The sequence below is a fragment of the Poecilia reticulata genome, chromosome 16, assembly GCF_904066995.2.
Source record: "Poecilia reticulata chromosome 16, P_reticulata-male-v2, whole genome shotgun sequence".
NCBI classification, from domain to species: domain Eukaryota; kingdom Metazoa; phylum Chordata; class Actinopteri; order Cyprinodontiformes; family Poeciliidae; genus Poecilia; species Poecilia reticulata.
The window spans coordinates 4,132,058-4,157,983 of record NC_088845.1 but is presented as its reverse complement, the minus strand read 5'-3'; the positions used below and the strand labels follow the sequence as shown (position 1 = coordinate 4,157,983).

At 34.9% G+C, this 25,926-nt stretch overlaps 4 protein-coding genes across 6 annotated transcripts; all 4 read right to left on the bottom strand.

The window, feature by feature from the left end:
• Nucleotides 1–56: 56 nt before the first annotated feature.
• Nucleotides 57–5,005, bottom strand: LOC103477620 (asialoglycoprotein receptor 1-like). The gene is made up of 7 exons (XM_008430836.3): nucleotides 4,809–5,005; nucleotides 2,618–2,695; nucleotides 1,781–1,894; nucleotides 1,281–1,589; nucleotides 1,039–1,199; nucleotides 824–936; nucleotides 57–748 (listed from the first exon to the last, which is right to left on the bottom strand). Exons 1-7 carry the CDS (start codon nucleotides 4,867–4,869, stop codon nucleotides 637–639), a joined length of 948 nt encoding a protein of 315 aa, XP_008429058.2. The 5' UTR covers nucleotides 4,870–5,005; the 3' UTR covers nucleotides 57–636.
• A 3,873-nt stretch (nucleotides 5,006–8,878) lies between these two features.
• Nucleotides 8,879–13,281, bottom strand: LOC103477618 (uncharacterized). The gene is made up of 7 exons (XM_081597519.1): nucleotides 12,790–13,281; nucleotides 12,325–12,402; nucleotides 10,832–10,936; nucleotides 10,108–10,362; nucleotides 9,851–10,014; nucleotides 9,639–9,751; nucleotides 8,879–9,562 (listed from the first exon to the last, which is right to left on the bottom strand). The coding sequence occupies exons 1-7, from the start codon at nucleotides 12,848–12,850 to the stop codon at nucleotides 9,433–9,435; spliced, it is 906 nt and encodes a 301-aa protein (XP_081453645.1). The 5' UTR covers nucleotides 12,851–13,281; the 3' UTR covers nucleotides 8,879–9,432.
• Nucleotides 13,282–13,990: 709 nt separating this feature from the next.
• LOC103477617 (killer cell lectin-like receptor subfamily F member 1) lies at nucleotides 13,991–17,638 on the bottom strand. 2 transcript variants are annotated; one of them, XM_008430834.3, is made up of 7 exons: nucleotides 16,788–17,638; nucleotides 16,585–16,664; nucleotides 15,796–15,912; nucleotides 15,164–15,340; nucleotides 14,915–15,078; nucleotides 14,712–14,827; nucleotides 13,991–14,635 (listed from the first exon to the last, which is right to left on the bottom strand). In XM_008430834.3, the coding sequence occupies exons 2-7, from the start codon at nucleotides 16,652–16,654 to the stop codon at nucleotides 14,509–14,511; spliced, it is 771 nt and encodes a 256-aa protein (XP_008429056.2). In that variant the 5' UTR covers nucleotides 16,655–16,664; nucleotides 16,788–17,638; the 3' UTR covers nucleotides 13,991–14,508. The 2 variants fall into 2 exon arrangements, with proteins under 2 accessions (XP_008429056.2, XP_081453646.1); XM_081597520.1 differs by having other exon boundaries at nucleotides 16,585–17,636.
• A 527-nt stretch (nucleotides 17,639–18,165) lies between these two features.
• LOC145547628 (C-type lectin domain family 4 member A-like) lies at nucleotides 18,166–25,762 on the bottom strand. Of its 2 annotated transcripts, none has more exons than XM_081597368.1 (7): nucleotides 25,603–25,762; nucleotides 24,157–24,234; nucleotides 21,244–21,357; nucleotides 20,468–20,773; nucleotides 20,218–20,381; nucleotides 20,009–20,121; nucleotides 18,166–19,932 (listed from the first exon to the last, which is right to left on the bottom strand). In XM_081597368.1, the coding sequence occupies exons 1-7, from the start codon at nucleotides 25,667–25,669 to the stop codon at nucleotides 19,806–19,808; spliced, it is 969 nt and encodes a 322-aa protein (XP_081453494.1). In that variant the 5' UTR covers nucleotides 25,670–25,762; the 3' UTR covers nucleotides 18,166–19,805. The 2 variants fall into 2 exon arrangements, with proteins under 2 accessions (XP_081453494.1, XP_081453495.1); XM_081597369.1 differs by having other exon boundaries at nucleotides 20,468–20,665; nucleotides 25,603–25,754.
• Nucleotides 25,763–25,926: the final 164 nt, after the last annotated feature.

The window sequence follows — 25,926 nt, the reverse complement described above, 5'->3', positions numbered from 1 at the left end:
GGCCCGGTGGAGCTTTAGTGAGCAGGTTACAAGAAAACATGAAGCAGAGTCAGCTGTCACTAGCATTACATACTTTATTTTTATTCACAACAACAATGTTAAAAGAAGCACGTGCATTGAAACTTGTAATATGACACATCACCTCAACATTTAAAAATATTTCTATTTCATTGAAGCAGTCATTTTTGGGAGTAAAGCAGCACCCCCTGCTGGATGAAAATTGTCAACTGTAAAAATAGAAAAGCTAAAGAGAACAGAACCACCAGTCCTCAGTCTCTATGCTTATTTAGTTTGGCCCTGAAACAAACTGTAGAAAATAATTTCAAATGTGTGAAATTAATTATTACTGTATGTCACCGAAAGAAACTAACTTTTTCTAAATTCTGTTTACTTCATCATAGTAAAATTACGTTGAGATCAAAAAGGTGGAATGCACTCACTAAGCAATTTTACAGCTTAAATAATAAAAAGTACAGTAATTGAAATAACATTGCTATGTTAAATTTATTCAAAAATAAACTATAACTGCTTAGAACTTGTGGAAAAAATTTAACAATAGAACTAAAGAATAGATATGTTTACATTTTTCTAAATAACCTCTAGAAGTTGAATATTTCATGTTTAAACAGATAAAGCCTACTTCTCACAGACCCAGGCGTTTCTTTCAGTACATCTCACTGAGGTCCATTCTCGGTTCTGGAGAGAAGTTACACAGTAACCATCAACAGGCTGCTTCGGTATCCAGACTCTAAGGAAAAACATCAGTCAGATCAAGGTTGATAGATTTGTTTAATATAAATTTAAACAACAATGTGTTTCTCACTGATTGGTCAGATCACTTCCATTGATCCATTTCCATCTCCCTCCTTCAGCTCTGAGTCCAATCCAGTATCCTGTAATTCCATCTCCATTCCAACTGGTGTTATCAAGAAACAACTGCATGGAATGAGATAAAATGATTACATATTTACTTCACTTACAGGACCAACAGAAAATATATGTATAATTCACTTAAACAGTTTCCAGCTTTGTCTTTACCTTTTCTTCTTCACTACCAACAACAGTCAGAACTGAAGTTTTTCTTTTGCAATCTTCTTGTGCTTCTGTCCAGGTTTTACGTTTCGTAGGTATAGCATTGTTAACTGCATAGCAGCTGGACTGACAGTGAGTCCAGCCGCTCTCACAAGAACTGCTTCTATCTGAAAAAGAGATGAAATAATAAACATTTGGACTGACAAATATTAAGGATAATCATTTACTACAAGGAGATCTGAACATACCGTTGTTTCGTCTGTGACAGTATTCATTTATGATCCTGAGTTTCTGCTCAGTCCAAGTTTTCTTTATGGTTTCAATTTGTCTTGAGAGAGTTTCCTTATCTGTCTGCAGGTCCTGGTTTGTCTTTTTAACTTGACTCAGTTCTTCTGTTAGGTTTTGTTTTTGTTGTGTCAAGTTGTAAACCTGGATGGTGAAATCTGAGCTGAGTTTTTTGTTGTCTCTTGTCAGGTTGATATTTTCCTCCAGCAGAAATGTTTGATTTGTTCTCAGCTGTGTCAGCTGCTGTTCATCACTCCTCTGCTGAAGTAGAACTGTAAAAAGCACCACCAACATGTTATGGATTTCATAGTAGTAATGTAGACTTAACTATATATCAGGTAATTTTTATGTTTGTAGGACACACATTTTCCGTGTTCCTACATCAGTTCAGTTTTTGGGGTCAGTACATTATCCCAGCTTTGATTGTCACCTCATTCACGACCTTTATATTTCCCATACTTACAGTAAACGCTGACTCCAATGATCATCATCACCAAAATCACACACAGACTCCCAAAGCAACAAGCAAACTTGTGATACCAGTATCTTCTTTCTGCTTCCTTGTCTGACAAAAGTCCTGCATACATCAGAACATATACAAGACAAACGTTTTATGAGGGTAGAAGTTACATATAGCAAGAGAAACCAGTTTCAGTGTGCACTGTTTTATATTGAAATGTTTTAATTTTCACATTTAACAAAAATTATTGACATAACAAAGAGAGCTCCTTTGCTAAGTACCAGAAAAAATAATGAGTTTTTACTTTCAGTAAATAAAAATATGACTGTTTATATTTCTGTTTATTTTGCATGGTGACAGCAGCAGGCAGCATTTGGGGATGTTTTGTTGTTAAAATACATGCAGATCTTCATTTTTTAATTTATTTTACTCATTTTTTATTTATTTCACCCATTTATTTATTTATTTATTTATTTATTTATTTATTTATTTATTTATTTAATTTAGGCTGAAATGGCTCTCCATACATTTCCCTCTGAAACTCCACAGTGTGTCATGGTGCAGCTCCATTGGTTACTGTAGTTCAACAGCTATTTGCAGTAGCAAGGCTATTTTTGAAATGGAACGATTTTCCGTTTAGTCATTGCTTTTGCTGACGCTTGGAGAAGAATTAAAGAAAAAACTCAGTCAAATGTGTCAGTTTCCATTGGAAAAATAATCACTTCCTTTCAGATGAGAGTTTATCTGCACTGAAACTTGCAAAAATAACTGAGTTCCTTCTTTTAGAGTTTATATGCCACAATATTATTTTAGTATGTATTCATTTTCTCAACTACTTACCATTTGTGTCAAATGTTTGCTGAGACGATTGGTTGGGTTTCTTCACTTCATCGTATACAACCTCTTCCTCGTTTTTAGCTGAAAAAAAGGAAGGTTCAAGAGCTTGCATTTGTTACACAATTAATTTATTAATAAATCCTTTAAATAAAATGAATTATGTAATCTTATTTGCTTGGAACTGAAAGTATCTGTCAGTGTCTTTTTTTCCACTAGCATATGTTCAGACTGAGGTAATTTAAAACAGACATAGAGCTGATTACTTAAAAAGAGGAAAAGCAACCCTCACAGGAAAATGAGCAAAAAATTTATTTATTTTTAAACTTGCTCATGCATGTCTACGTACTAGACACACATAGTAGACTGGGTGTGAAGTTCTCACACCCATCACATCACAAACCACACAGAGTGTTGCAACATCTGATCACAGCTCTAGATATGGGTGGACACACAATGCAGTTTAGAGAGGATTAGATGCAGAACTAGAGCTTTCTGTGTTGCAACAACTGATAAAATGAAGTAAACTTCACTGAGTTACCAAACACACATTTTGCTCTCTTTTCCACCCACCCAGCTCTTAATCTCAAGCTAGAGTCCTACCAGAGACCTGGGAGCTTGAGTGTTCATCACAGTAGCTGTTCCTGGGCCTTTTGCTCATCTGCTCTGAGTTGTTCAATGTTTCTCTATGTATGTGTTGGAGCCACTTCTCCAGTGTGGGGGTCACTGCCCCAGTGCTCCTATGACCACAGCACTACAGTTCCCTTCACCTGCTATGCTCGTTCTAGATCTTCCCTGGTATTTCTCCAGTTTCTTATGATTTTTTTTTCCTGATGTTTCCATGTTTGGGGAACGCCACATCAATCAACAAAGCTGTCTTTTGTTGATTATAATTGAAGACAATGTCCAGTTGGTTGGTCGTTACCATGCTCAGGACCAACTCCTGTGCTGCCAAAACCAGTGCTGTCCTTTAGTCTGGCCGTTTATTCCCGCATTTAGTTGATTTCACATCATTCTGTTGCTGTTAAAGCTGCAGCAAAATAAGTTCTTTACATATTTGTTAAAATTGTCATTTTATCTTGATAAAATAGTGGAAGACAGAAAATATGTGAAGGAAAATCAAGCTCCCAGTTCTAACTGCAAAAATACCCCGCTTGGTCAGAAACAACCCATTCAGAGCCAGGGGGAGCGTCTTAATGATACCAAATATGCTTGTGTATACGCTGCTCACACCCACCCTGTTGCTCTCTGGTATGCTACATCATCTCTACAGTAGAGCTTGTCATTAATGCTAAGGCTGGTTAGCATGGCTCTGATGACAGCATATAAACAGTTGTTCTTTAAGGGTAGGTTGTCTCTCTGCCATTGACACATTAACACATTGACACATTGATACACAATTGACAATGTTATGACACTCTTCCTTAGTCTGATTTTTTTTGTTTTTTGGTTTTTTTTTCACCAGGATAGCAGCTCATAAATGAGGTGAAGGAACTTGACCTTTGCACAGATTGTCTCTCATTCTGCACTGTCTTGACATGTGACAGTTTTACCAAATATGTAAAAAAACAGATTTTTCTTTCCATCAAAGTTGCATGATGCAGCTTTAACTCATATATTGACTCTCATCATAAGGTAGGCAGCTGGCATTTATGGTCTTATGTAAGGACCAACACTGGATGATGTTATAAATCTGCTTGATATGCTGGTGGTAGATATACCTCATGTGGGATTTTCCAGTGTTGGTCCTTATGCTGGACCATTAACTCCAACCATCTATCTCATATAGCATGAATTACTACATGCAAAAACAAGCAAAAACTGTTACCTATTTCATAAAATATAAGCTTTACTTGTGGATGAACCAACTGTAACTGGAAATGTTTAACTAAACTTTGTTTAAAACGAACAAAGCAAAATGAGCTTATTGGAAGATTCCTTGGTTTGCTAAATTGTTTTTAACATATTTAATTACAACAATTGTTAATGCATGCTGTTGGACATTTGAGACTGTGCATTCTGCTATTTTACCCTCAAAGATCTTAGATGTAAAATGTTTAACAGCTTAACAAAAAGTTGACTGTTCATTGAGAATTTCTCAGACTAGAGCCACCATACAAACCATATCATACCAACCTCAAGCACAAACAGCATCATATTAGACAGAGTACTTTTAAAATATAAACACAAAACTCACCTCTTGGGGGTCTCTTGTTTTTGAAAACCACAGTAGCATACTGGACCTCGCAATCTTCCATTTCTACTGTCTTTACAGTCTTTAGGAGAAGTAGATATTTCCTTTGCTCATAAGTCTTTTTAATGCTCTGGCAATTTTGAACTTCTGCTTTTTTGAAACCAGAAATGACATTTGCTCTATTAAGTCATCTGAGAAAAGAAGAAGAAAAACTTTCACACACTATAAAGAGCCTTTGTATTGTCAGCATGTCCATTGCTATATATGGACAAGCTTATATATATATATATATATATATATATATATATATATATATATATATATATATATATATATATATATATATATATATATATATATATATATATGCATCAGTGTTTAACACATGGAAGTCACACCCTTCCTACTGTGGGTTAAACCACATTTTATGCAAAAGGCGTTTTCAAAATAAGCTCACAGTGAGATCACAGTGAGAGACTGTATTTAGCTTGTTCTGCTTCCTGTCTTAATCATCTGTACCTGGATTGAAAGCTGAGTAAAACACAGCTAAATAAATACTTAAACTGGAAGTGTTGGTGTAACCCGGGGTGAAAAAACTGCCCTTAGTCCTGCCTTGCTGCCCCATTGGTTAGAGTGACAGTTAGGCACACAGTGCATGCAGCCAATTGACACACTTGATGTAATTATTTAGGCTTGCTCCAGCTTTCCCCAGTCAGGTGTGAGGGGGAAAGCTGGAGACAAAGGAGCTACAGGTTGGTGTTTCCAAACAATCAGTTATCTCTTTGTTTGTTATGCACTTTTTTTAACCTTACAATATAAAAATCATGTAGATCTGAAAAGATCCAGTGAGTTTGGAGCCCTGAAGCTGCCATGCTCTCAACTGTTAATGGAATTGGTGAGTAGTGGACACAATGTTGTTTTAGCATGTTGGTGGTAGCCAATGCTAATTGCTGTATGATCTAATGTCTTAAATTCAACATGTTTAAGAAAATGAGATAAATATTACTTTATTTGGTCTGACAGATTAGATCTATTGCATTCATTTCTGTGTATAACTGAAAAGAAAGTCTAGTTAACTAGCAGGCTGGAAATTTACTGGTCCTGTTTATTTTAATACAGGCCAGGTGATCCCTTTTTAGGGTAAAAGATGGCGAGCTTCTGAAAACTAGCTGGAGACAGGAGAGTCCTAAGAATCACTTCATCCTGGTCTGTATCAGTTCCCCCTCCATCTCACCACTCAGGCACACACTCCATTATTCATCTCTTTATCCGAAAGAACTTGCGCTGGGACATTGTCAACTTAAATATCTGGATAATCCAACCATGGACTTCTGAATGTGTGTCGGTCAGACTTTGGACTGACCAGCGGGGAAGTTGAGACCAGTTGTGCACAAATCAATGAAGGATTGCCGCAGTACTGTGTATATATTTTTTGTAGTTATTTTGGGTTCTAAGTATGTCTTGTATTCACTTAAATTTTTTTCTTCAAAATACATGGTATTGAAAGCAGTTCTTTTGTATCGTTTTGATTACTGACAACGGCTCCAGTAGACGAATTTTAGTCTTCTGATTTCTTCCATCCAGTCCTTTTACACTTTAAATAGTGCTACATTATTGGCGAGCCAGCCAGGAGCTGTTTGATCAGTCATTAATAGAAACTGGTTTGAGTAAAGTTGCACAAATAAGTATTGGTTCCTACTCACCAATTCAATTTCCATTATGGAGGTTTTTGAAACTCTTGGTCTAAAAATCCCTAATACAGTATTGATTGATGGAGTCTTGGAGAACCCCACTGATGAACTTACTGATTTTCTTGAACAGTATGGTGATATTAAGCAGAGAACTACCATCGATTCGTGTGAATCAGAATTTGATCAAATGTTCATTGTTGAATTTGATTCAACATTCAAGACGAACAATAATTTGATTCAACATTCAAGACAAATTCTAGTCTTCGGATTTCTTACATCCAGTCCTTTTACACTTTAAATAGTGCTACATTGGCTTCACACAATTAACCAGAAATGCTATAAAACACAGATTATTATTATTATTATTGTAATTTTTATGTGATGTGATCAGGCATAGCTTTATCTGTCTCATCAGATATAAAGTCAAAACCATAAATACAGAAAAATATGTTTATAAATAAGGAAATAAAATGTCTACAATACAATAAAATAGGATTTCTTCAGTGAACAATTGATCATTTATAGTAAATTATGCATCTGCAGGAAAACATCAAACATCAAGATATGAAAGGCTCAGTCCTTTCTGCTAGACTTAACATCAATGCAGTGGAGGGTTAATCTGATGATTATTTATTGGATTAATCAATAATTATATGTAAAAGGCGAATAATAGGAGATTTTTTCCAACGCAATTTGAACCAAGTAAAGATAAAAATGCCTCTTGAGGAATTATGGATAGAAAATGTTTACAAACAAAGGTTTGTCATTTAACTCTTAAATGCAAAATGTATATATTTCATGTAGAGCTTAATTTGTGCTTTGTGTTCTTCTATCAGCAAATGGCATTTTTATAGTGTTTAGCTAATGATTGATGAATTATTAAATTGGGTTACATTAATTTCAAATGATTGATTAATCTTTTCAGCCCATAAAACATCTTACTTTTCCTCCTTCAAAAGTAACAGCTTTTAGCTTGAGAGAAACAAACAGAACCTCTGCAGCATATTTCCCATCCACTGTTTTCATCTGAGTAAATAAATTGTTTTAATTCGTATCCCAAGCTGATTCTGCGAGTCGATCAACACACTAAACCCAAACATCATGTGTGCAGTGGTCTGTCTGCCCCCAAAGTACAATGAAAACTTCACAAACGACTTCAGAAATGAAGTATGACTGAGTTCTTATTGTTGGTTATTTTAGCATACATGTGTGTTTTCCTGCTTTACATTTTACAAATCTTTTTCTGAATATTTTTGGGTTTTAATATTATGCAGTTTGTAACTGGTTCTACTAATGAACATGGATACACTCCTGATCTGGTTTTAGGTTATGATTATCCAGTTTTTAACTTAGTGATGTGTTTATTTTGACCACATGTCTGTTTTATTGGCCTGTACCAAAACAAAACCCATTAAGTTCCCAGTCACAATCCTTCTGCTTTATTTAAAATATTGATTACCTGCTCAATGGGGAAAAAAACATTTTGCACTTTTTGATTTTGCAAAAGTCAATCCTATCAGGGTTGTGGTTAGTCATCAAAAACAAGTTCTCCAAAAAAATGTAATTTATCTCCCTTCAGATCTTGCTCTTGTGAACAGCAAACAGTCTATCTTCAGATGAGGTTCCTGAAAATCTGAGACTTGCAGTTGTCCATCCTCGGATGAAGAAACCTGAACTTCAGCTGGCATTACATGGCATTTTACTGTGAGGTGAGTTGGGCAGAAAGTGAATGAGAAACTGGTTTTGCTAAATAAACTTGTAGACTTGCAAGCAAATTATGTGAGTCTTGGATAAAAATCAAAACTACCTTTTCATTTTCCTCAGTAACAGAACCCAAATCAATTCTTAGTTTCTGTTAATCTGATCACTGTTACCTTTTTATCTGAGGTTTTGGTTTCATTTCACTTTCTTGGTGCATTAGACTTTGGTTTGCTTTGCTTCATTTGACAATCGGGAGTTGTTCTCATGAAATTATAGCAATATAAAAACCAAACTGTGGAATTAAAGTGCCACTGTTTAGCAGATTTGTATTGTTTGTCTAGGTTTTCTCAGGAAGAGAAGTTGTTTTCCACAGAATCTAAATTTTAAATGAATTGTTTAAAATCTATTTTCTCTCTTACAGAGCCCCTAAAGGTAAACTGAAGGAAAAAATAAACAAAATAAAACTTGTGCATGTTGTTCACAAGATAATATGTGGTGAGGACCTAGATATTTATTTTTATTTTTTCCATCAGTGTCCTTTTAGGGGCTCAGTATTCACTTTATATGAAAACTGTTATGATGACACTGACTGACGAGGTGATCATAGGAATGATTATTATCTTTATACTCCAGGAACAATGTCAGACCTGGTGGAGCTTTAGTGAGAAAAATGAAGTCAGATGCCACTGTCATTAGTTTTATTCACAATAACAATGTTAAAACAAGGACATACATCAATAACATAATACATCACTTCAGCATTTAAAATAAAGAATATGATCCCTGTCTTTTTAAAAAATATAACAGCACCCCCTGCTGGTCAAAAATGAACACTGAAGCAATTGTGTACAGAAACAGAAAACGTATCAGACCTCAATTTCTTTTAATGAATTTGAATAAATCATGTGAAACTGAACAAATGGTAGAAAAGTATTTTAAAGTTATACAATGAATACATATTTTGTGCCAGTTAAAGATACTTATTATTTATAAATTCTGGTGTCGTCCTCAGAGTGATGATTATTTACTCTGAGGACGACGCCAGGTGGGAAACGCCCAGATAGCAAACTTACAGCTTTAATTACTTCAGTTAATGCATAAATTATTATCATTATATCATTTTTATTGCTATGGTTAATAACAAACTATAGTTTATCTCTTGTGAAAAACATAAGCGAAATTTTAATTTACATTTAGGTTTTCCAAATAACCTTTAGAAGTCTGAATATTTCATTTTAAACAGATAAAGCCTTCTTCTCACAGATCCAGGCGTTCTTGTCAGTACATCTCACTGACTTCCAGTCTCGGTTCTGGAGAGAAGTTACACATTGACCATCAGTTGCAGGCTGCTGCTGTATCCAGGTTCTAAGGGAAACCATCAGTTAGATCAAGGCTGATAGATTTATTTTATACAAAGTTTAAAAGATAATGTGTCTCTCACTGATTGGTCAGATCACTTCCATCGATCCATTTCCATCTCCCTCCTTCTGCTCCGAGACCAATCCAGTATCCATTAATGTTGCTGTTAACCCAACTTTTATCTTTAAGAAACGTCTGTGAACAATATAGATAAAATGATTACAAATTTACTTCACTTACATGGCCAACAGTTTGTCCTGAAAATACATAAACAGTTTCCAGCTCTGTCTTTACCTTTTCTACTTCATTACCAACAACAGCCAGATCTGAACTCTTTTCTCTGCAAGTTTCTCGTGCTTCTTCCCAGGTTTTCTGATTCTTAGGTTCAGCATCATTAACTACATAGCAGCTGGACTGAGACTGAAGCCAATCTTTCTGACAAGAATTACACTGTCTGTCTGAAACAGCAGAGATCAATGAATAAACATTTGGTCTGGCCAATATAAATTTTATCAGAGCTAATATTTTACCACAAGTATATCTGAACATACTTCTGTCTTTGCGACAGTATTCATCAAGGCTCCACTGAGCTCGACTGACGTTCTGCTCATTCCAGGTTTTCTTCATGCTTTCTATTTGCTCTGTGAGGTTTTTCTTCTGTGTCTGCAGCTCCTGGTTTATCTTTTTAACCTGATCAAGTTCTGTTGTCAGGTTGTTTTTTTGTTGTGTCAGGTTGATGTTTTCCTGCAGTAAAGCTGTTTGGTTGATTTCCAGCTGGTTCAGTTTGCTCTTGTAAAGAAATGCAACTGCAAGGCATCAAGATGTTACATATTACATATGGATGATATAAATTTAAAACATATGTAGGATTTTGAAAACTTTAACAAAATTTGCTAAACAAAAGCAATAGAAATGTGTTATGTTCTTCTATAAGTGTGAAGATCTACTGTCCATTTGACATGTAAAATGAAGCATTTTAAGAATATTATTATTGCTTTTGAAGGAAACAACTAAAGTTTCAAACATCTGACGGTTTTAGTTTGTAAAACATTCCCAGCAGCTACAGGATTTCCTTAATTAAAGACTTGGAATTCTTACATATTTTCAAAAGCAGCTTAATTTAAAATGCATTTCTAGTTCTCTCTATTGGTTATTTTATAAGTAAACCCAAGAGAACTCATGTCTCCATGATATGCAGGCTGCATTCCCACATGTTTTAACAGAGGAATCTCATTCATGTTCGTTATAAGTCACATGTTTAAAGTATTTACTTACAGACTCCAAACATGGCCAAGACCAAAATCACACACAGAATCCCAAAGCAACAAGCCAACTTCTTATACCGGCAAAATCTTCTTTTCTCTTCATCTGATAAAAGTCCTGCGGAAATTATTCAGAAAATATACATCAAGTTTTATGAGGACACAGCAAACTTGCATTAGTATTCTTTGTTTTATATTGTCACTGTTATTTTAAAATGTTACAAAAATATTGTCATCATTTAATAAAGAATGTTGGCAGAGAAGTTTTATTTTCAACTGAGAAATATAAAATTGATAGGGATTTTTTGGTATTATTTTGTTGTTACTTTAGTTCATATTCAGTCTGTTAGTCAGTTTAAGTATTCTCTTCTTTAGTGTGTGTATGAACTAACCTGGGGGTCACAGCTGCCTGTTCATCTTCATGTGAAACAGTTTGACCGAGATTTGAACCGGGCTCAGATCGTAGGTCAGATGTTAAATTGTTTTACGACCTTTGCTGTGTTTAGGTAAAATGTTTTACGACCTCTGCTGTTTTTCCTCTGCTGTCTATCTTGCCTATCCTCCCTTTGAAGTTTGATAATAAAAGACAAGCTGTTCCCAAAGATTTTCAGAACACATGGTGAGCGGCTTGGAGGAGCAGTTCACTGTGCCTTCTCCTTCTGCAGAAGTTTGGTTAAAAACTCATATACGTTGTCTGTGGTTCTTTTTCCATGTAGGTTTCAGAAAATGCCTAACAAATTATTAATCTTGGTATCTACTGATTATCCTAAAGATTCAACAAAGCAATATTTTCACTTATTTTTGTCTTTCAACAAACAAAATAATCTACAAAAGGAATAGGTAATCCTAAATTCATCATACTTGGCTTCCAGCATTATCCAGTCATTTTAAGGTGACTTAATTAGGTTTTCTGAGTTTTTCAAAATTCACATCTTTGTTTTTTGTCCCCTAAAGTCCCTAAGACTGTTATCTGCTGAAAGCACCTGTCTGTTGGAGCAGGTCCTTCCTCATTTCCACCCTGTTCTATAAATTCTTTGACTGTTTATATTTACATCAGAAAACGTACATATTTGAGGAGTGTGATTATTCTAAATGTAACTGAAAGTCATGCTAATTTGAGTTCTCTCTTTACGTGACTTTTCTGTTTAGTTACTGTAGCAGGCAGTATTTTCTGTTGCCCCTGGTATTATTATAAAATCAGATAATCATCAGTGTGTCATGATGAATTCATTATCAGCACCACTTGTAACTTTAGTTCAACAGCTTTTTGTAAAAAGCATATTAGAGAAAATGAGATGTTCATAGTTTCAGTTTAGACTGTTGCCTCAGTTGCTGTTTGGTAAACGATTCATTTTTTCACATTTTGTGTTTTCCATTATTTTCTTTCTGATGAAAGTTGATCTGAACTGAAACTTGAACCCTTTAAATAGCGGTGTTAAAATATTTGACCTTGCCTTACACATACTATCATTTTATTTTTGCTGTCTTATTTCTTTTACAACTTGCCCTTTGTGTCAGATGTCTGCTGAGCTGTTTGACTTGGTATCTTCACTTCATCATACACAACTTCCTCCTGGTTTTTAGCTGAAATAAAGGAAAGTTCAAATGTCTTAAAGTATTACAAAATAAATGTAATAACATGTTAAAATTACATTGTTTTAACATCTGCTGTCCTTACATTTCAATTTATCACATTTGAAGAAACTGAAGGTCTAAATAGATGGTAATAATCCTATTAATTTTTATTTAAAAAAATACTGACCACACTAAATGTCCTCCACACCTTTTGGCACCAAGTAGAGATGTGGAAAAATATATATATCTGTCCTGTAAGAACTACCACAGACTAATGGCTGGCTGGGTACCCATCTCTGCAGCAACCCCATTTAATTAAATCCACATTACACTCGACATTGATCAGACAACCACAGACGGCATCATGTTAATAAAACATATCAACACAAAGCTCACCTGTTTGCCGTTTCTTGCTTTTGAAAGTAACCGAAGCATACTGAACCTCATCCTCTGCCATCTCGACAGCCTTACTGCTAAAGTTTGTCTGGTTTGTTGGCAAAAATTAGCATAAAATTGAGCAAAATAACCGACCATCATTTAGGAGAAGTAAGCATTTCCCTTTAGTCTCAAGTATCTTTTATGCTCTGACAATTTAAAACTTCTGCTGTTTTTAAATTGGAAAAGTAATTTATATTATTACTTAATCTGGAAAAAAAACGTTAGGTCATAACGATGTCTTGTTTTGGGAACATATATGTATAAGACAATTCTAATTCAGTGAGTGGAGTCACTGAAGGGCAGGTTAAGCAACTGCATCTAGAGTATTGCTTAAAAGATGATTGAGCCTGTGGTCTGCAAAGAGGAAGAAGTTTGTTACTTTATTTTCTTTTCTCACACAGTTTTTAGCATGTAAAAGTCACACCATCTTGCAGAGTGTGAAACAATTTAAGTGACAGGCTTTCAGCAGACCACAAGCAGATCTTTGACTTTAACAGTTTCTGCAAATTAACAGTGAATTAAGTGAATAAATATAAGGACATAATATGACTGTAGGTCTGTCATTCCATCTGCACTGATGCTCTACATGCAAGCTGTGTATAATACCTCTACTATCACTGTTGGTCAATACACATTGGTGTTAAATACACCAACATTTATAGTGTATGTAATAGACGCCCCCATCTGGGTGCAGGAACTGAATCTGGGCCCCAGGCTGTTCAGTTTTGAACAATAATTTTCAGAGTCCCAGTCAAAGATGAACTCCTGTTGATGTCCTGTGTGTAAATATGTCAGCTGCACCCCAAGACAGCAATTTTGTGATTTTATAAAATTATATTGAATTTTATTCTTTAATAGTTTGACATGATGAACAGAGACAAAGGAAATTCTTGCAATAACCAGCCCAGGGTTGGGACATCGAACATGCAACAGGAACTAAAAACCTGCACCTTCTGTTCATACCTCTTCTCTTACTGAGCAACATGCAACCCAGGGACCACAAAACTAGTTTTTTTTTTTATAGTAATTGTCACTATAAACACCAAATTTCAAATGAGTGAATATCTGCAAAAACACTAAGTTTATCAGTTTGATCATTAAATATCTTGTCTTAGCAGGAAATTCGGTTAGATTGAAAAGAATCTGCAAATCTTTGTATTTTGTTTTTATTCATTTTATGCACAGCATCACAAATTCAATTCAATGTATTTGAATTATAGATGTAATAGCATTAAGAAATAATCAGAAATAATGAGAGAAAACATACAGTATTTATCAGGTTTCTGTTGTGACTACATTTTAGAACATCTGGCAACAGACTGAGGTCTTAAGTTCTGTTTTTTAGCTGTGGGTTTTAGTCTAAATATAATTTTCTATAGTTTAACATGCAGAGATTAAGAGTATTTCTTGCATAATTTCTAAATAACTTGATTAAATAAACAAGATGGGCACATAAAATATGTACTAAACAGGACCCTTAAAAATCTTATAAAATGTATACATAAAAAAAAAAAAACTGGTTGAGTATAAACCGATGTCAACAAACAGACTTTTACTTGCTATGAGAGACAAAAACAGCTAAATAAAAGTCTAGTCCTAATCGGTTACCTATATTTACATTCAAATATTCCCTGATGCCGTTTGGAGATTTAAACATTATCAGTTTAATGTGACCTATTAAACAGATAAAGCCTTCTTTTCACAGATCCAGGCATTCCTCTCTGTACAGCTCACTGACTTCCATTCTCTAGTTTGGAGGGAAGTTACACACTGACCGTCAACTGCAGCTGTTTTTATCCAGTCCCTGACAAAACAACATTAGTTAAATATGAGCTTACTGATATTACCAGTCATTGTATAAGATAGTACGTGTCTCTTACTGGTTAGCTAGTTCAGTTCCATTGATCCATTTCCATTTGTTTCCTTCAGCTCTCAGGCCAATCCAGTATCCATTAATTCCTGCTCCAGCAGGACTGACATTATTATTGACATAATTCTAAAATCAACATGAGAAAAAAGGGAAACATTTACAAACTTTAAAAACATAACATTTATACAGTTTCAGTTCATACAGGCTGTTTACCTTTTCCTCTTGATTTGCTACAACAACAAGATGTGAAACTTTTCCTTTACAGTGTTGCTGTGCGTCATCCCAGTTTCTTTGATCAGCAAGTTTTGCATTATTACATGCATAGCAGCTGGAGCTGAAGAGATTCCAGCCAGACTGACAAGGTTCACACTTCTTTCCTTAAACAGAGATCAACAAATACATATTTAACTGAAACTGTCATGACAATGTGTTGTTTTGAGATAATAGAAGAGCTGATCTTACCCTTGTCATTACGGCAGTATTCATCAATGCTCCACTGAGCTCGACTGACATTGAGCTCATTGTGAGTTTTCGTCATGTTGTCTATTTGTTCCTTCAAGGTTCTCGTTTCTCCCTCCAGGTTCTGGTTTTTCTCCTTGAGCTCCTGGATTTCCATGGTCAGATTGTGGATGTTGCTTTCTGAGAGATTATAGACTCGTGTCAGGTTTTTAATCTGTTATGTTAAGTTTCTGTTATCTAAGAAAAAAATAACTTTGTTGTTGAGGACCATGAAGTTTTTGTTTTCCATCTCAACTTATATACCTAAAGAATAGAACCAGAAAATAATAATATATTTTTTTAATTAACTGTCTCTAATTTAACTGGGAATGTTTGCTTTTCAATAACTTTAGTAGAGTTCAAACCTACTATCCTCTTAGGACTATTTTTACCATCCATAATAAAAGTCTTGTTATAACTTTGAATATTTATGGAAAGAACAAAATTACACATACAAATCTACAACTCCACAAAGCTTGCTATGGATTTTAAAGAACCCTAAAATGCATTACTAATCCGACACTAAACCAGTGAATAAATATAATTTCTAACATGTTATTACTTCCAATCGGTAATGTAGAATAAAGTTTGCTTACGATTTATAGCAACTCTTATGATTCCCAATACCAAGAAGATACAAAAAGTCCCAAAACATAAAGCCAACATCTGACGGTACCGACGTCTTATTTCTGCTTCCTTCTCCGATAAACGTTCTGTTGAGGCAAAACAAGAATCTATAAGCAACTTATTATAGGAAGCATGATTATACTATCAAATGCATTCTCAATGCAATAATTCAGAAAATATAAAATAAAATTGATCTCTTCTTGAATATTGTTTACCCGTCCCTCTAGATGATTTAAGTTAAAGACACTATGAAGCTTAACCATCCATCCAGTACTCTGCAAAAAGCTGCAAAGGAGACTGATGTTTCTTATTAAATACAGTTGACAGTCTTAACCCCCCCAGAAATTAGTTTGACAAATTTAAAATAAAAAGTCCAATTTATAAATTAAACACCTATTTTTTTTTCTCAAAGTATAAACACACAAGACGCTTCTCATTATCAAATATTAAAGTGTTTGGTTAAAAATAAACTGATGTCCATATCAGCAATGGATGGAGTTACTGTAGAACTCTGTCTTCAGTCCTCAGAGGCCATCGTTCTGCAACATTTAGTGTCTTTGGTCCAACACACTGAAATCAAATGGCTGCATTACCTCCTTAGCATTCAGGTAAAATCTAAAGAATATAGATGGGAACCTGACTCAGGTGTGTGCAGTGGGACATCTGGTGCTGTAGGACGCCAGCTATCAAGGACTGGAGTGTGAGTGCCTTATATATTGATATTCTTTTTTGAAAAAGAAAAAAGTTTTAAAACTTACCATTTGAGTTGGGCCCCTGGTGAGCAGTTTCATTTTGGATGTTAATTTCATCATAAGTTTCTTCTTCCATTGGAGGTGAACTTAAGGAATGTAAATGAGAAGAATCTCCTTGCTTTTATTTAAGTAGAAAGCAGTTGCCTCTGAAACATCTCCTGGATGATTGAGACGCTGCACCAGCTGAAGTAAAAACATATATAACTTACGTTTTGCTTGTCGTTGGTTGTTCAGTATGTTTCTGAAGAATACTGAAATTCCTCCTCTGCAATTTCCCTTCTTAAAAGATTCTCTCTTCTAAACTGAAAAAACACTGAACTTGAGAAACGGAGCATCATATAGAAGAAGTGGTTATTTCTCCTAATGTCTGTCGCTCATAGCTCTTAAAAAACGTAATGCTTAAGCCATGTTTGAGCCTGTGGTCTGCAAAGAGGAAGAAGTTTGTTACTTTATTTTCTTTCCTCACTAAGTTTTTAGCTTGTAAAAGTCACACCATCTTACAGAGTGTGAAACAATTTAAGTGGCAGGATTTCAGCAGATCTTTGACTTTAACGGTTTCTACAAATTAACAGTGGATTAAGTGAATAAATATAAGGACATAATATGACTGTACGTCTGTCATTCCATCTGCACTGATGCTCGACATGCAAGCTGTGTATAATACCTCTACTATCACTGTTGGTCAATACACATTGGTGTTAAATACACCAACATTTATAGTGTATATAATAGACGCCCCCATCTGGGTACAGGAGCTGAATCTGGGCCCCAGGCTGTTCAGTTTTGAACAATAATTTTCAGAGTCCCAGTCAAAGATCAACTCCTGTAGCACTTGTTGATGTCCTGTCTGTAAATATGTCAGCTGCACCCCAAGAGGGCAATTTTGTGATTTTATAAAATTATATTGAATTTTATTCATTAATAGTTTGACATGATGAACAGAGACAAAGGAAAGTCAAGCAATAACCAGCCCAGGGTTGGGACATCAAACATGCAACAGGAACTAAAACCTGCACCATCTGTTCATACCTCTTCTCTTACTGAGCAACATGCAACCCAGGGACCACAAAACTATTTTTTTATATAGTAATTGTCACTTTTAAACCACTACAAGGTTGATGTTTATCTTTTTTTTTATATATATATAAATTGTGTTTCTGCATATTAATAAGCAAATCTTTATTTTTATCATGATACATCTTTGTATTATTTTAGCTAATTGCCTAATGGTCTGAGTGAAAGGTTAAAAGGAACAGAATGCAAATGAGCTTCATTCTTCTGCTTGCAAATAAAAGGTAAAACAACAAACAAATTCCCCCATCCCGTCGTCTATTATTACATATAAAGTAGTAACACTGGCTTCTGGAAAGCTGTGAAAGGGAGAAATAGCTGGGTTGGGTCGTGTGATGGAATAAAGATTATTTTCCAAAAGGAAACTGATAAAATTACTCCTAATCTTTATCATAAACCAAAGCAGCACCCTCTAGTGGCTGAGCAGAATCATGGTAGAATAATACAAAAAACAAGCAGTTCTTTCTACTTCGAAACACATAAAAGAACTTAAAAACTGAGCCACTTTTATAAAGATTTTAATAAGAGCTTTTATTTTATACAAAGCAATCCTTGTCAACCTAATGAATTCACTAATAAGACGAGGTATGTAATTTTAAATGGAAAACCTTTATTTTTGCAAATATTCACTCATTCTCTTTGACGCCTGCAAATGTTGGTACAGGAGCAAATTTACCACTGTGTCACATTTTTTCCTTTCACTAAACATTTGGGAACTGACATATCTGTTGTATTTGCTGCTTCATTTTGCACCACACATTTTCAATGACTTTGGTTTTCTGAAGTCTTCCTGAGCCGATGTGCTGATATTGGTTAGAGAATGATGCCGGTTTTTAATGCAGTGCTGCCTGAGGGATCAAAGGTCATGAGCATTCAGTGTTGGTTTTTGGCCTTGCAGCTTTCTTTCAAAGATTTCTTGAGATTCTCTGAATCTTTTGATGATATTGTAGGCTGTAGATAAAATCTCTAAATCCATTGCAGTTATACATTGAGAGACATTCTTAAAATGTTGGACTATTTGCTTATGCAGAGGTTCACAAATAGGGAGATCTTGCCCATTCTTGCTTGTTAATGACTGAGCCTATCAGGGTTGGTGTTTCCATTTAACCTGTTCACCTGTGAAATGTTCCAAACAAGAGCTTTGTTGAGCATTCCTCAACTTCCCCAGAGCCCTGTTTCCTCTGTCTCGATGTTTTTGGAACATTTTGCAGGCACCAAATTTCAAATGAGTGAATATCTGCAAAAACACAAAGTTTATCCATTTGAACATTAAATATCTTGTCCTGGCAGTAAATTCAGTTAGGCTGAAGAGAATCTGTAAATCTTTGTATTTTGTTTTTATTTATTTTATAAACAGTATTACAAATTCAATATATTTGAATTATAGATGTAATAGCATTAAGAAATAATAATTCAGAATAATGAGGAAAAACATATACAGCATTTTATTGTATCATCAGGTCTCTGTTGCTGGAAAAATGAGAACAATGACATAAACATGAAAGGAGACTTAATTTACAGCAGCAGCTTATTTACAGGTGAGACTTCAGGTTAACTCCTTCACACAAGATGTGATGTTTTTCCAAATAAGAAATATGTTTTTTGTTGCACAAATTTCACATGAAGCACATTCACTGCTCCTGGTTGTGTTGAAGCTCATTTCAGCACATACAGTTTGTACAGGAGGAAAACCATCTACACAGACGTCAGGTTTAAAAGCAGAAGAACTGAATAAACATAGGAAGTACAACAAAGTGTCTACATCTTAGAACATCTGGCAACAGACTGAGGTCTTAAGTTCTGTTTTTTACTTGTGGGTTTCAGTATAAATATTATTTTATATAGTTTAACATGCAGAGATTAAGAGTATTTCTTTTCTTGCATAATTTCTAAATAACTTGATTAAAAAAACAACATGGGCACATAAAATATGTACTAATGTACTAAACAGGACCCTTAAAAATGTTAGAAAAATGTATACATAAAAAAAAATACTGGTTATGAGGGTAAACTGATGACAACAAATAGACTTTTACTTGCTATAAAAGATAAAAACAGCAAAATAAAAGTCTAGTCCTAATCGGTTACGGGTATTTATGTTCAAATATTTCCTGATGTTTAGAGATTTTTAAACATTATCAGTTTAATGTGACCTATTAAATAGATAAAGCCTTCTTTTCACATATCCAGGCATTCTTCTCTTTACAGCTCACTGACTTCCATTCTCTAGTTTGGAGGGAAGTTACACACTGACCGTCAACTGCAGCTGTTTTTATCCAGTCCCTGACAAAACAACATTAGTTAAATATGAGCTTACTGATATTACCAGTCATTGTATAAGATAGTATGTGTCTCTTACTGGTTAGCTAGTTCAGTTCCATCGATCCATTTCCATTTTTTTCCTTCAGCTCTCAGGCCAATCCAGTATCCATTAATTCCTGCTCCAACAGGACAGATTGTATTGGCATGATCCTAAAATCAACATGAGAAAAAAGGGAAACATTTACAAACTTTAAAAACATAACAGTTTCTACATTTATACAGTTTCGGTTCATACAGGCCGTTTACCTTTTCCTCTTGATTTGCTACAACAAGAAGATGTGAAACTTTTCCTTTACAGTTTTGCTGTGCTGCATCCCAGTTCCTCTGTTTAGGAGGCTTTTCATCATTATATGCATAGCAGCTGGAGCTGAAGAGATTCCAGCCAGACTGACAAGGTTCACACTTCCTTCCTTAAACAAGAGATCAACAAATACATATTTAACTGAAACTGTTATTACAATGTGTTGTTTTTATATAATAGAAGAGCTGATTTTACCCTTGTCTTTACGGCAGTATTCATCAATGCTCCACTGAGCTCGACTGACATTGAGCTCATTGTGAGTTTTCGTCATGTTGTCTATTTGTTCCTTCAAGGTTCTCGTTTCTCCCTCCAGGTTCTGGGTTTGTTTAGTCAGGTTCTGGTTTTTCTCCTTGAGCTCCTGGTTTTCCATGGTCAGATTGTGGATCTTGCTTTCTGAGACATTATAGACTCGTGTCAGGTTGTTAATCTGGTATGTTAAGTTTTTGTTTTTTGCCTCACTTTCTTTCAGCTCATTTAGCTCTTTTTGATGAAACCATACAACTGGAAAAAGAACAAAATTTGATTCTTACCTATTAGAAATTTAACTGATAATTTGAGCTTTTTAATAATTTTACCAGAGACCAAATTCAGTCTTTTCAGCACTAGCTTTTCTCATACCTAAGCCTTCTTATTTCTTTAAGCGTGTATGAAAGTAATACAATTGTTTAAAAAGATTCACAATTCTGGATTTCACAGGCCTGTAACTTCCATTACCAACCTGACTCTAAACCTGATTAAATATTAAATATAATGTCTAACATAATATATTCTTCTTAGTCAGGTAACCTTTAGTTTGTTCAGAAAGGCGTTATCCTTCTGAACACACTAAACCTAACTGCATATTTTACCAAGTATGCCAGTTAGATTTAAAACCACCTCTAATAAAGATCACTTTTTAAAAACTGTTGACTCTAAAACTGTATGAATCTCTAATATGTATTCAGAATCTTCCTCTTTAAAGCGGTACTTACGATAAACAGTGATTCCTATGATTCCCAACACCAATATAGTGCAAAATGTCCCCAAACAACAAGCCAACTTCTGATAGTGGCGTCTTCTTTCTGCTTCCTTCTCTGATAAAAGTTCTGTTGATGGGATGCAGGGATGCAGGTTGGCTGGTGCAATTGATAGGTAAAGCAGAGACAAAGAAAATAAATTATACACACATACCTAGGAGCAATACACTGTCTGAAAGCATTTCTTGCTGAATAAAATTGTTTATCTTCACCAAGTAGCAGTAATTAAATAGAGAACAAAAGATCTAATTTACTGCCAAGAAACTTTCAACATGACATGAGAAAAGTAGCTGTATAGTATAGTCAGATTAAATTAATTTTAAGAGAACAATTGTACAAGAGGTGCATATATATTAGCGCAAAAAAAATAACCCAAAAGACTACAAGAAGTAAACTGTTCAAATAAAAGCAGAAATTTTATTTCAAAAAAGAAAAATGTAGGTATAACTGTAAGGTTGTGAAGACGTTTTGAGCTTTGGGAGCAGTGATGGTTTTAAACATGTGACTTATAACGAACATGAATGAGATTCCTCTGTTAAAACATGTGGGAATGCAGCCTGCATATCATGGAGACATGAGTTCTCTTGGGTTTACTTGTAAAATAACCAACAGAGAGAACTAGAGATACATTTTAAATTAAGCTGCTATTGAAAATATGTAAGAATTCCAAGTCTTTAAGGAAATCCTGTAGCTGCTGGGTATGTTTTACAAACTAAAACCGTCAGATGTTTGAAACTTTAGTTGTTTCCTTCAAAAGCAATAATAATATTCTTAAAATGCTTCATTTTACATGTCAAATGGACAGTAGATCTTCACACTTATAGAAGAACATAACACATTTCTATTGCTTTTGTTTAGCAAATTTTGTTAAAGTTTTCAAAATCGTACATATGTTTTAAATTTATATCATCCATATGTAATATGTAACATCTTGATGCCTTGCAGTTGCATTTCTTTACAAGAGCAAACTGAACCAGCTGGAAATCAACCAAACAGCTTTACTGCAGGAAAACATCAACCTGACACAACAAAAAAACAACCTGACAACAGAACTTGATCAGGTTAAAAAGATAAACCAGGAGCTGCAGACACAGAAGAAAAACCTCACAGAGCAAATAGAAAGCATGAAGAAAACCTGGAATGAGCAGAACGTCAGTCGAGCTCAGTGGAGCCTTGATGAATACTGTCGCAAAGACAGAAGTATGTTCAGATCTCTTTGTGGTAAAATATTAGCTCTGATAATATTTATATTGGTCAGTCCAAATGTTTATTCGTTGATCTCTGTTGTTTCAGACAGACAGTGTAATTCTTGTCAGAAAGGTTGGATTCACTCTCAGTCCAGCTGCTATGTAGTTAAGATCAATTAGTTGCTAAAATAAAGTTGTAACTAGAGGTGTGCCGATCGATCGGCCACCGATCATAATGGGCCCATTTCCTTGAAAAAGTGTATGATTGGTGATCGCCGATCACGGTCTCTTGTTGCCGATCACACAAACTGATCACCAGCATCTCATTTCGCAGCCTGCCTGTGCAGCTGGTCTCCTCTTTCCTTCACTGCACAAACGCGCAGCAACAAATCCTAAGCGATGTGTAACTATAACGCACTGAGTGAATGGGGAAGTTTGCGTGTTGCGGTGAAAAATTGAAGCACGTCAAAATGCATCAACACAATGAATCTAATATGGTATAAAAACAATGCCATACGTGACAGAGTTTGGCTACATCGAGGCTCAATGCAGTAAAAAAGACATACTTTACTTGCGATCAGATAGCAAGTAAAGCAGCGCACAGCTACAGACACTCACCCGGATTAGCATGAGCATAACAGTCAGAAAGCTAAACAAATAAACAAATAGCGTCTTACATCGCAGTCTTCGAGCTGCGATGTAAGACGCTGGTTCTATTGTTGCTGTTAAACCGCTGCTACCCCCTACAGATAGTAATATTTCACAGACGGAGCACCGCTTCTGCTCCACCTGGTAGTGACTCTCACACCAAACCTCTGCTTAAAGCTACAGCATCTAACCTAAAAAATACATTTTACATACGTATTAAAACTTTCACTGTCTTAACATGAGACAGATAATCTCTGAAAAAAGAATCGATCTCCTCCTTGTTCTGCATAATTACTCCGCTCAGTCAGAAACAGCCACTCAGAACTAGCAGTAATCAGCTAGCCGCCATGCTAACAGGAAGTTGTCATTCAGTAACTCTGGATTGTTTATTGTAATGGAACCTGTATTTCCCTTTTAATGTTAAGTTTAATACTTGAATTTTTTTGGCAACGTTGATGTTTTATTTTGGCCCTTTGCATTATTTAGCCTCTTCAGAGCCTTCATATGTTTTCAGTCTGTTAAAGATAGTATCAATAGCAGTACAATTTGCACAATGCCTGTTTTATTTGTTTCTTGGAAAAAGTTATTAAAAACAAGTTTTTGTCTAAATTAAGGTGTATTCATGGTTCCTTTTTCCACATAATGTAACCGGTAGTGTTTATGATATAAAAATAATAATTATGTGATGGGTATCGGTGATCGGAATCGGCAGAAAAAACCTGATCGGCACATCTCTAGTTGTAACCCTCCTTTGTGCAACATTGCATTAGTCTGTCACAGCTTTCTAGTTCAGTAACATCTTTGTGCATGGAATGGAACAAATTGTCGAACAGTGACTGTATTTTAGCCAGAGTTCTTCTGTCTCCAACCATGGCTCTGTTACCTCCTTACCATTCAATCAAGCTTTACAGAATCCTGATATAGACATGAAAAACTTGTGTGCAGAGACAGATCTGTCACTTTAGGATACCAGCAAGCAAGGACTGGCATTTTGAGAACCTATGTAACAGAAAATAAACGTTTTACAACTTACCTTTTGAGTCAGAAGACTCCTGAAGTGTTTCGTTTTGTATCTTTACTTCATCGTAAATAGTTTCCTCCTTCTTTGGACCTGCAATTATTGAAATGAAAATAAGTAACAATCTCTTTTTGCTCCAAGAAATAAGAGGTCTACTCTTGTTCAAGAAGCAAGAGGAGTCCAGTTGCCATCTAGAGTTTCTCCTTGCTGCAATCCTCTCTGTATTATTTGGCATATTTCTCCAAGTAAAATTAATTTATTGCCCAAAAAGGAATTTTTGAATCATGACCTAAATCCTAAGATAATCCTTGTATTCCTACTTGTATAGTTATAGTCATGGACGGATCATCAGATGGAAAAATATGGAAACCAATATTTTACCTAAATTCTATATGAAGAGAATACAGAGTTTATGAGTTACTAGAGTAATTAGAGAGGATTTATAACTTGGATATCTGTGAAGGATTCTTTACATTTTAAGTAATTTTTATTAGTTAACTTTAAACATACTCAGACACGTCTGACTCTCTGTGGAATGTTGTAACAATCATTGGCTTTAAAAAAGTGAAGTTCTGATTGACTCAAACATCCTCAAATGGTTGTTTTCATGTTAGTTTATTTATCAATCAATCAATCAAATTTTATTTGTATAGCACATTTCAGCAGCAAGGCACTTCAAAGTGCTTTACATAATTAAAATAAAAATAATAGAATAAACAGTGAGAGAGATTTTGAAAAGATTAAAAAAGATAAAAATATTAAAAGTAAAGATAAAACATTAAAAACATAGATCCACGTGAGGACTTGCCCTTATGGGGTCTCCTCAAACAGAGTTTTAGCAGAGCGACATCTTACAAGGATTCTCAAACCTAAGACATCAAAAGCCTAATTTAGCCATAAGCAACTCTAAACAGGTGGGTTTTAATTTGAGATTTAAAGTCATCCAGTGTTTCAGCTGTTTTACAGTTTTCTGGAAGTTTGTTCCAAATTTGTGGTGCATAGAAGCTGAATGCTGCTTCTCCATGTTTGGTTCTGGTTCTGGGGATGCAGAGCAGACCAGAACCAGAAGACCTGAGAGGTCTAGACGGTTGGTACAGTAATAACAGATCTTTAATGTATTGTGGTGCTAAACCGTTCAGTGATTTATAAACTAACAGCAGTATTTTAAAGTCTATTCTTTGAGCTACAGGGAGCCAGTGTAGGGACTTTAAAACTGGTGTTATGTGCTCTAACTTCCTGGTTTTAGTGAGAACACGAGCAGCAGCTTCTGGATCAGCTCTCAAATTTAGTAATTTGAGAGACTTATTCTTTTCAACTAATACTTTACATCTTAAAAGAAGGTATCTGGGGCATTTATCCATATTACAACTAATAATTACCTAATAAAAAAAACTGACAAAACAAGCCAATAATAAGTTGTTCTGTTTTCTTTAATGTGTGAGTAAAATATTTATAACTTACTTTTTGATTGTGGTTGTTTCTTATTCTTGAAGACGACTGAAGCGTACTGAATGTCTTCATCTGCCATCTCTTGTCTTACTTTTAAAAATGATCTGTCTTCTAAACTGAAAAACCACTGAACTTAAGCAGAAGAGCATTATGTAGAAATGGTTATTTCATCTGAGGCAAGCCTGTAACACGGCTATTGCAAAAACCCTTCTGCTTTTAGCTGAAAAACATATGCATGAATCAAAGATTCTAAAATACCTTGAATATTAACTAATTTCTGTGAAATTTACATACAAACAATGATAAACAGAAAATTAGTGGTTGCTTTTGCATGCT

What these genes read in the sequence shown, in the direction of transcription:
- LOC103477620 (XM_008430836.3), bottom strand. Translation starts at nt 4,869, where the DNA reads ATGGAAGATTGCGAGGTCCAGTATGCTACTGTGGTTTTCAAAAACAAG. An exon ending in CATTGGAGTCAGCGTTTACT is followed by an intron (nt 1,590 to 1,780) that starts GTAAGTATGGGA and finishes TGCTTTTTACAG; the next exon opens with TTCTACTTCAGCAGAGGAGT. An exon ending in GGAAGTGATCTGACCAATCA is followed by an intron (nt 749 to 823) that starts GTGAGAAACACA and finishes GTTTTTCCTTAG; the next exon opens with AGTCTGGATACCGAAGCAGC.
- LOC103477618 (XM_081597519.1), bottom strand. Translation starts at nt 12,850, where the DNA reads ATGGCAGAGGATGAGGTTCAGTATGCTTCGGTTACTTTCAAAAGCAAG. An exon ending in AAGCAAGAAACGGCAAACAG is followed by an intron (nt 12,403 to 12,789) that starts GTGAGCTTTGTG and finishes CCTTTATTTCAG; the next exon opens with CTAAAAACCAGGAGGAAGTT. An exon ending in CTTGGCCATGTTTGGAGTCT is followed by an intron (nt 10,363 to 10,831) that starts GTAAGTAAATAC and finishes GATGCCTTGCAG; the next exon opens with TTGCATTTCTTTACAAGAGC.
- LOC103477617 (XM_008430834.3), bottom strand. Translation starts at nt 16,654, where the DNA reads ATGGAAGAAGAAACTTATGATGAAATTAACATCCAAAATGAAACTGCT. An exon ending in ATACTGCCGTAATGACAAGG is followed by an intron (nt 15,079 to 15,163) that starts GTAAGATCAGCT and finishes TCTCTGTTTAAG; the next exon opens with GAAAGAAGTGTGAACCTTGT. An exon ending in TAGCAAATCAAGAGGAAAAG is followed by an intron (nt 14,828 to 14,914) that starts GTAAACAGCCTG and finishes TGTTGATTTTAG; the next exon opens with AATTATGTCAATAATAATGT.
- LOC145547628 (XM_081597368.1), bottom strand. Translation starts at nt 25,669, where the DNA reads ATGGCAGATGAAGACATTCAGTACGCTTCAGTCGTCTTCAAGAATAAG. An exon ending in GGAGTCTTCTGACTCAAAAG is followed by an intron (nt 21,358 to 24,156) that starts GTAAGTTGTAAA and finishes TCCCATCAACAG; the next exon opens with AACTTTTATCAGAGAAGGAA. An exon ending in CATAGGAATCACTGTTTATC is followed by an intron (nt 20,774 to 21,243) that starts GTAAGTACCGCT and finishes TTCTTTTTCCAG; the next exon opens with TTGTATGGTTTCATCAAAAA.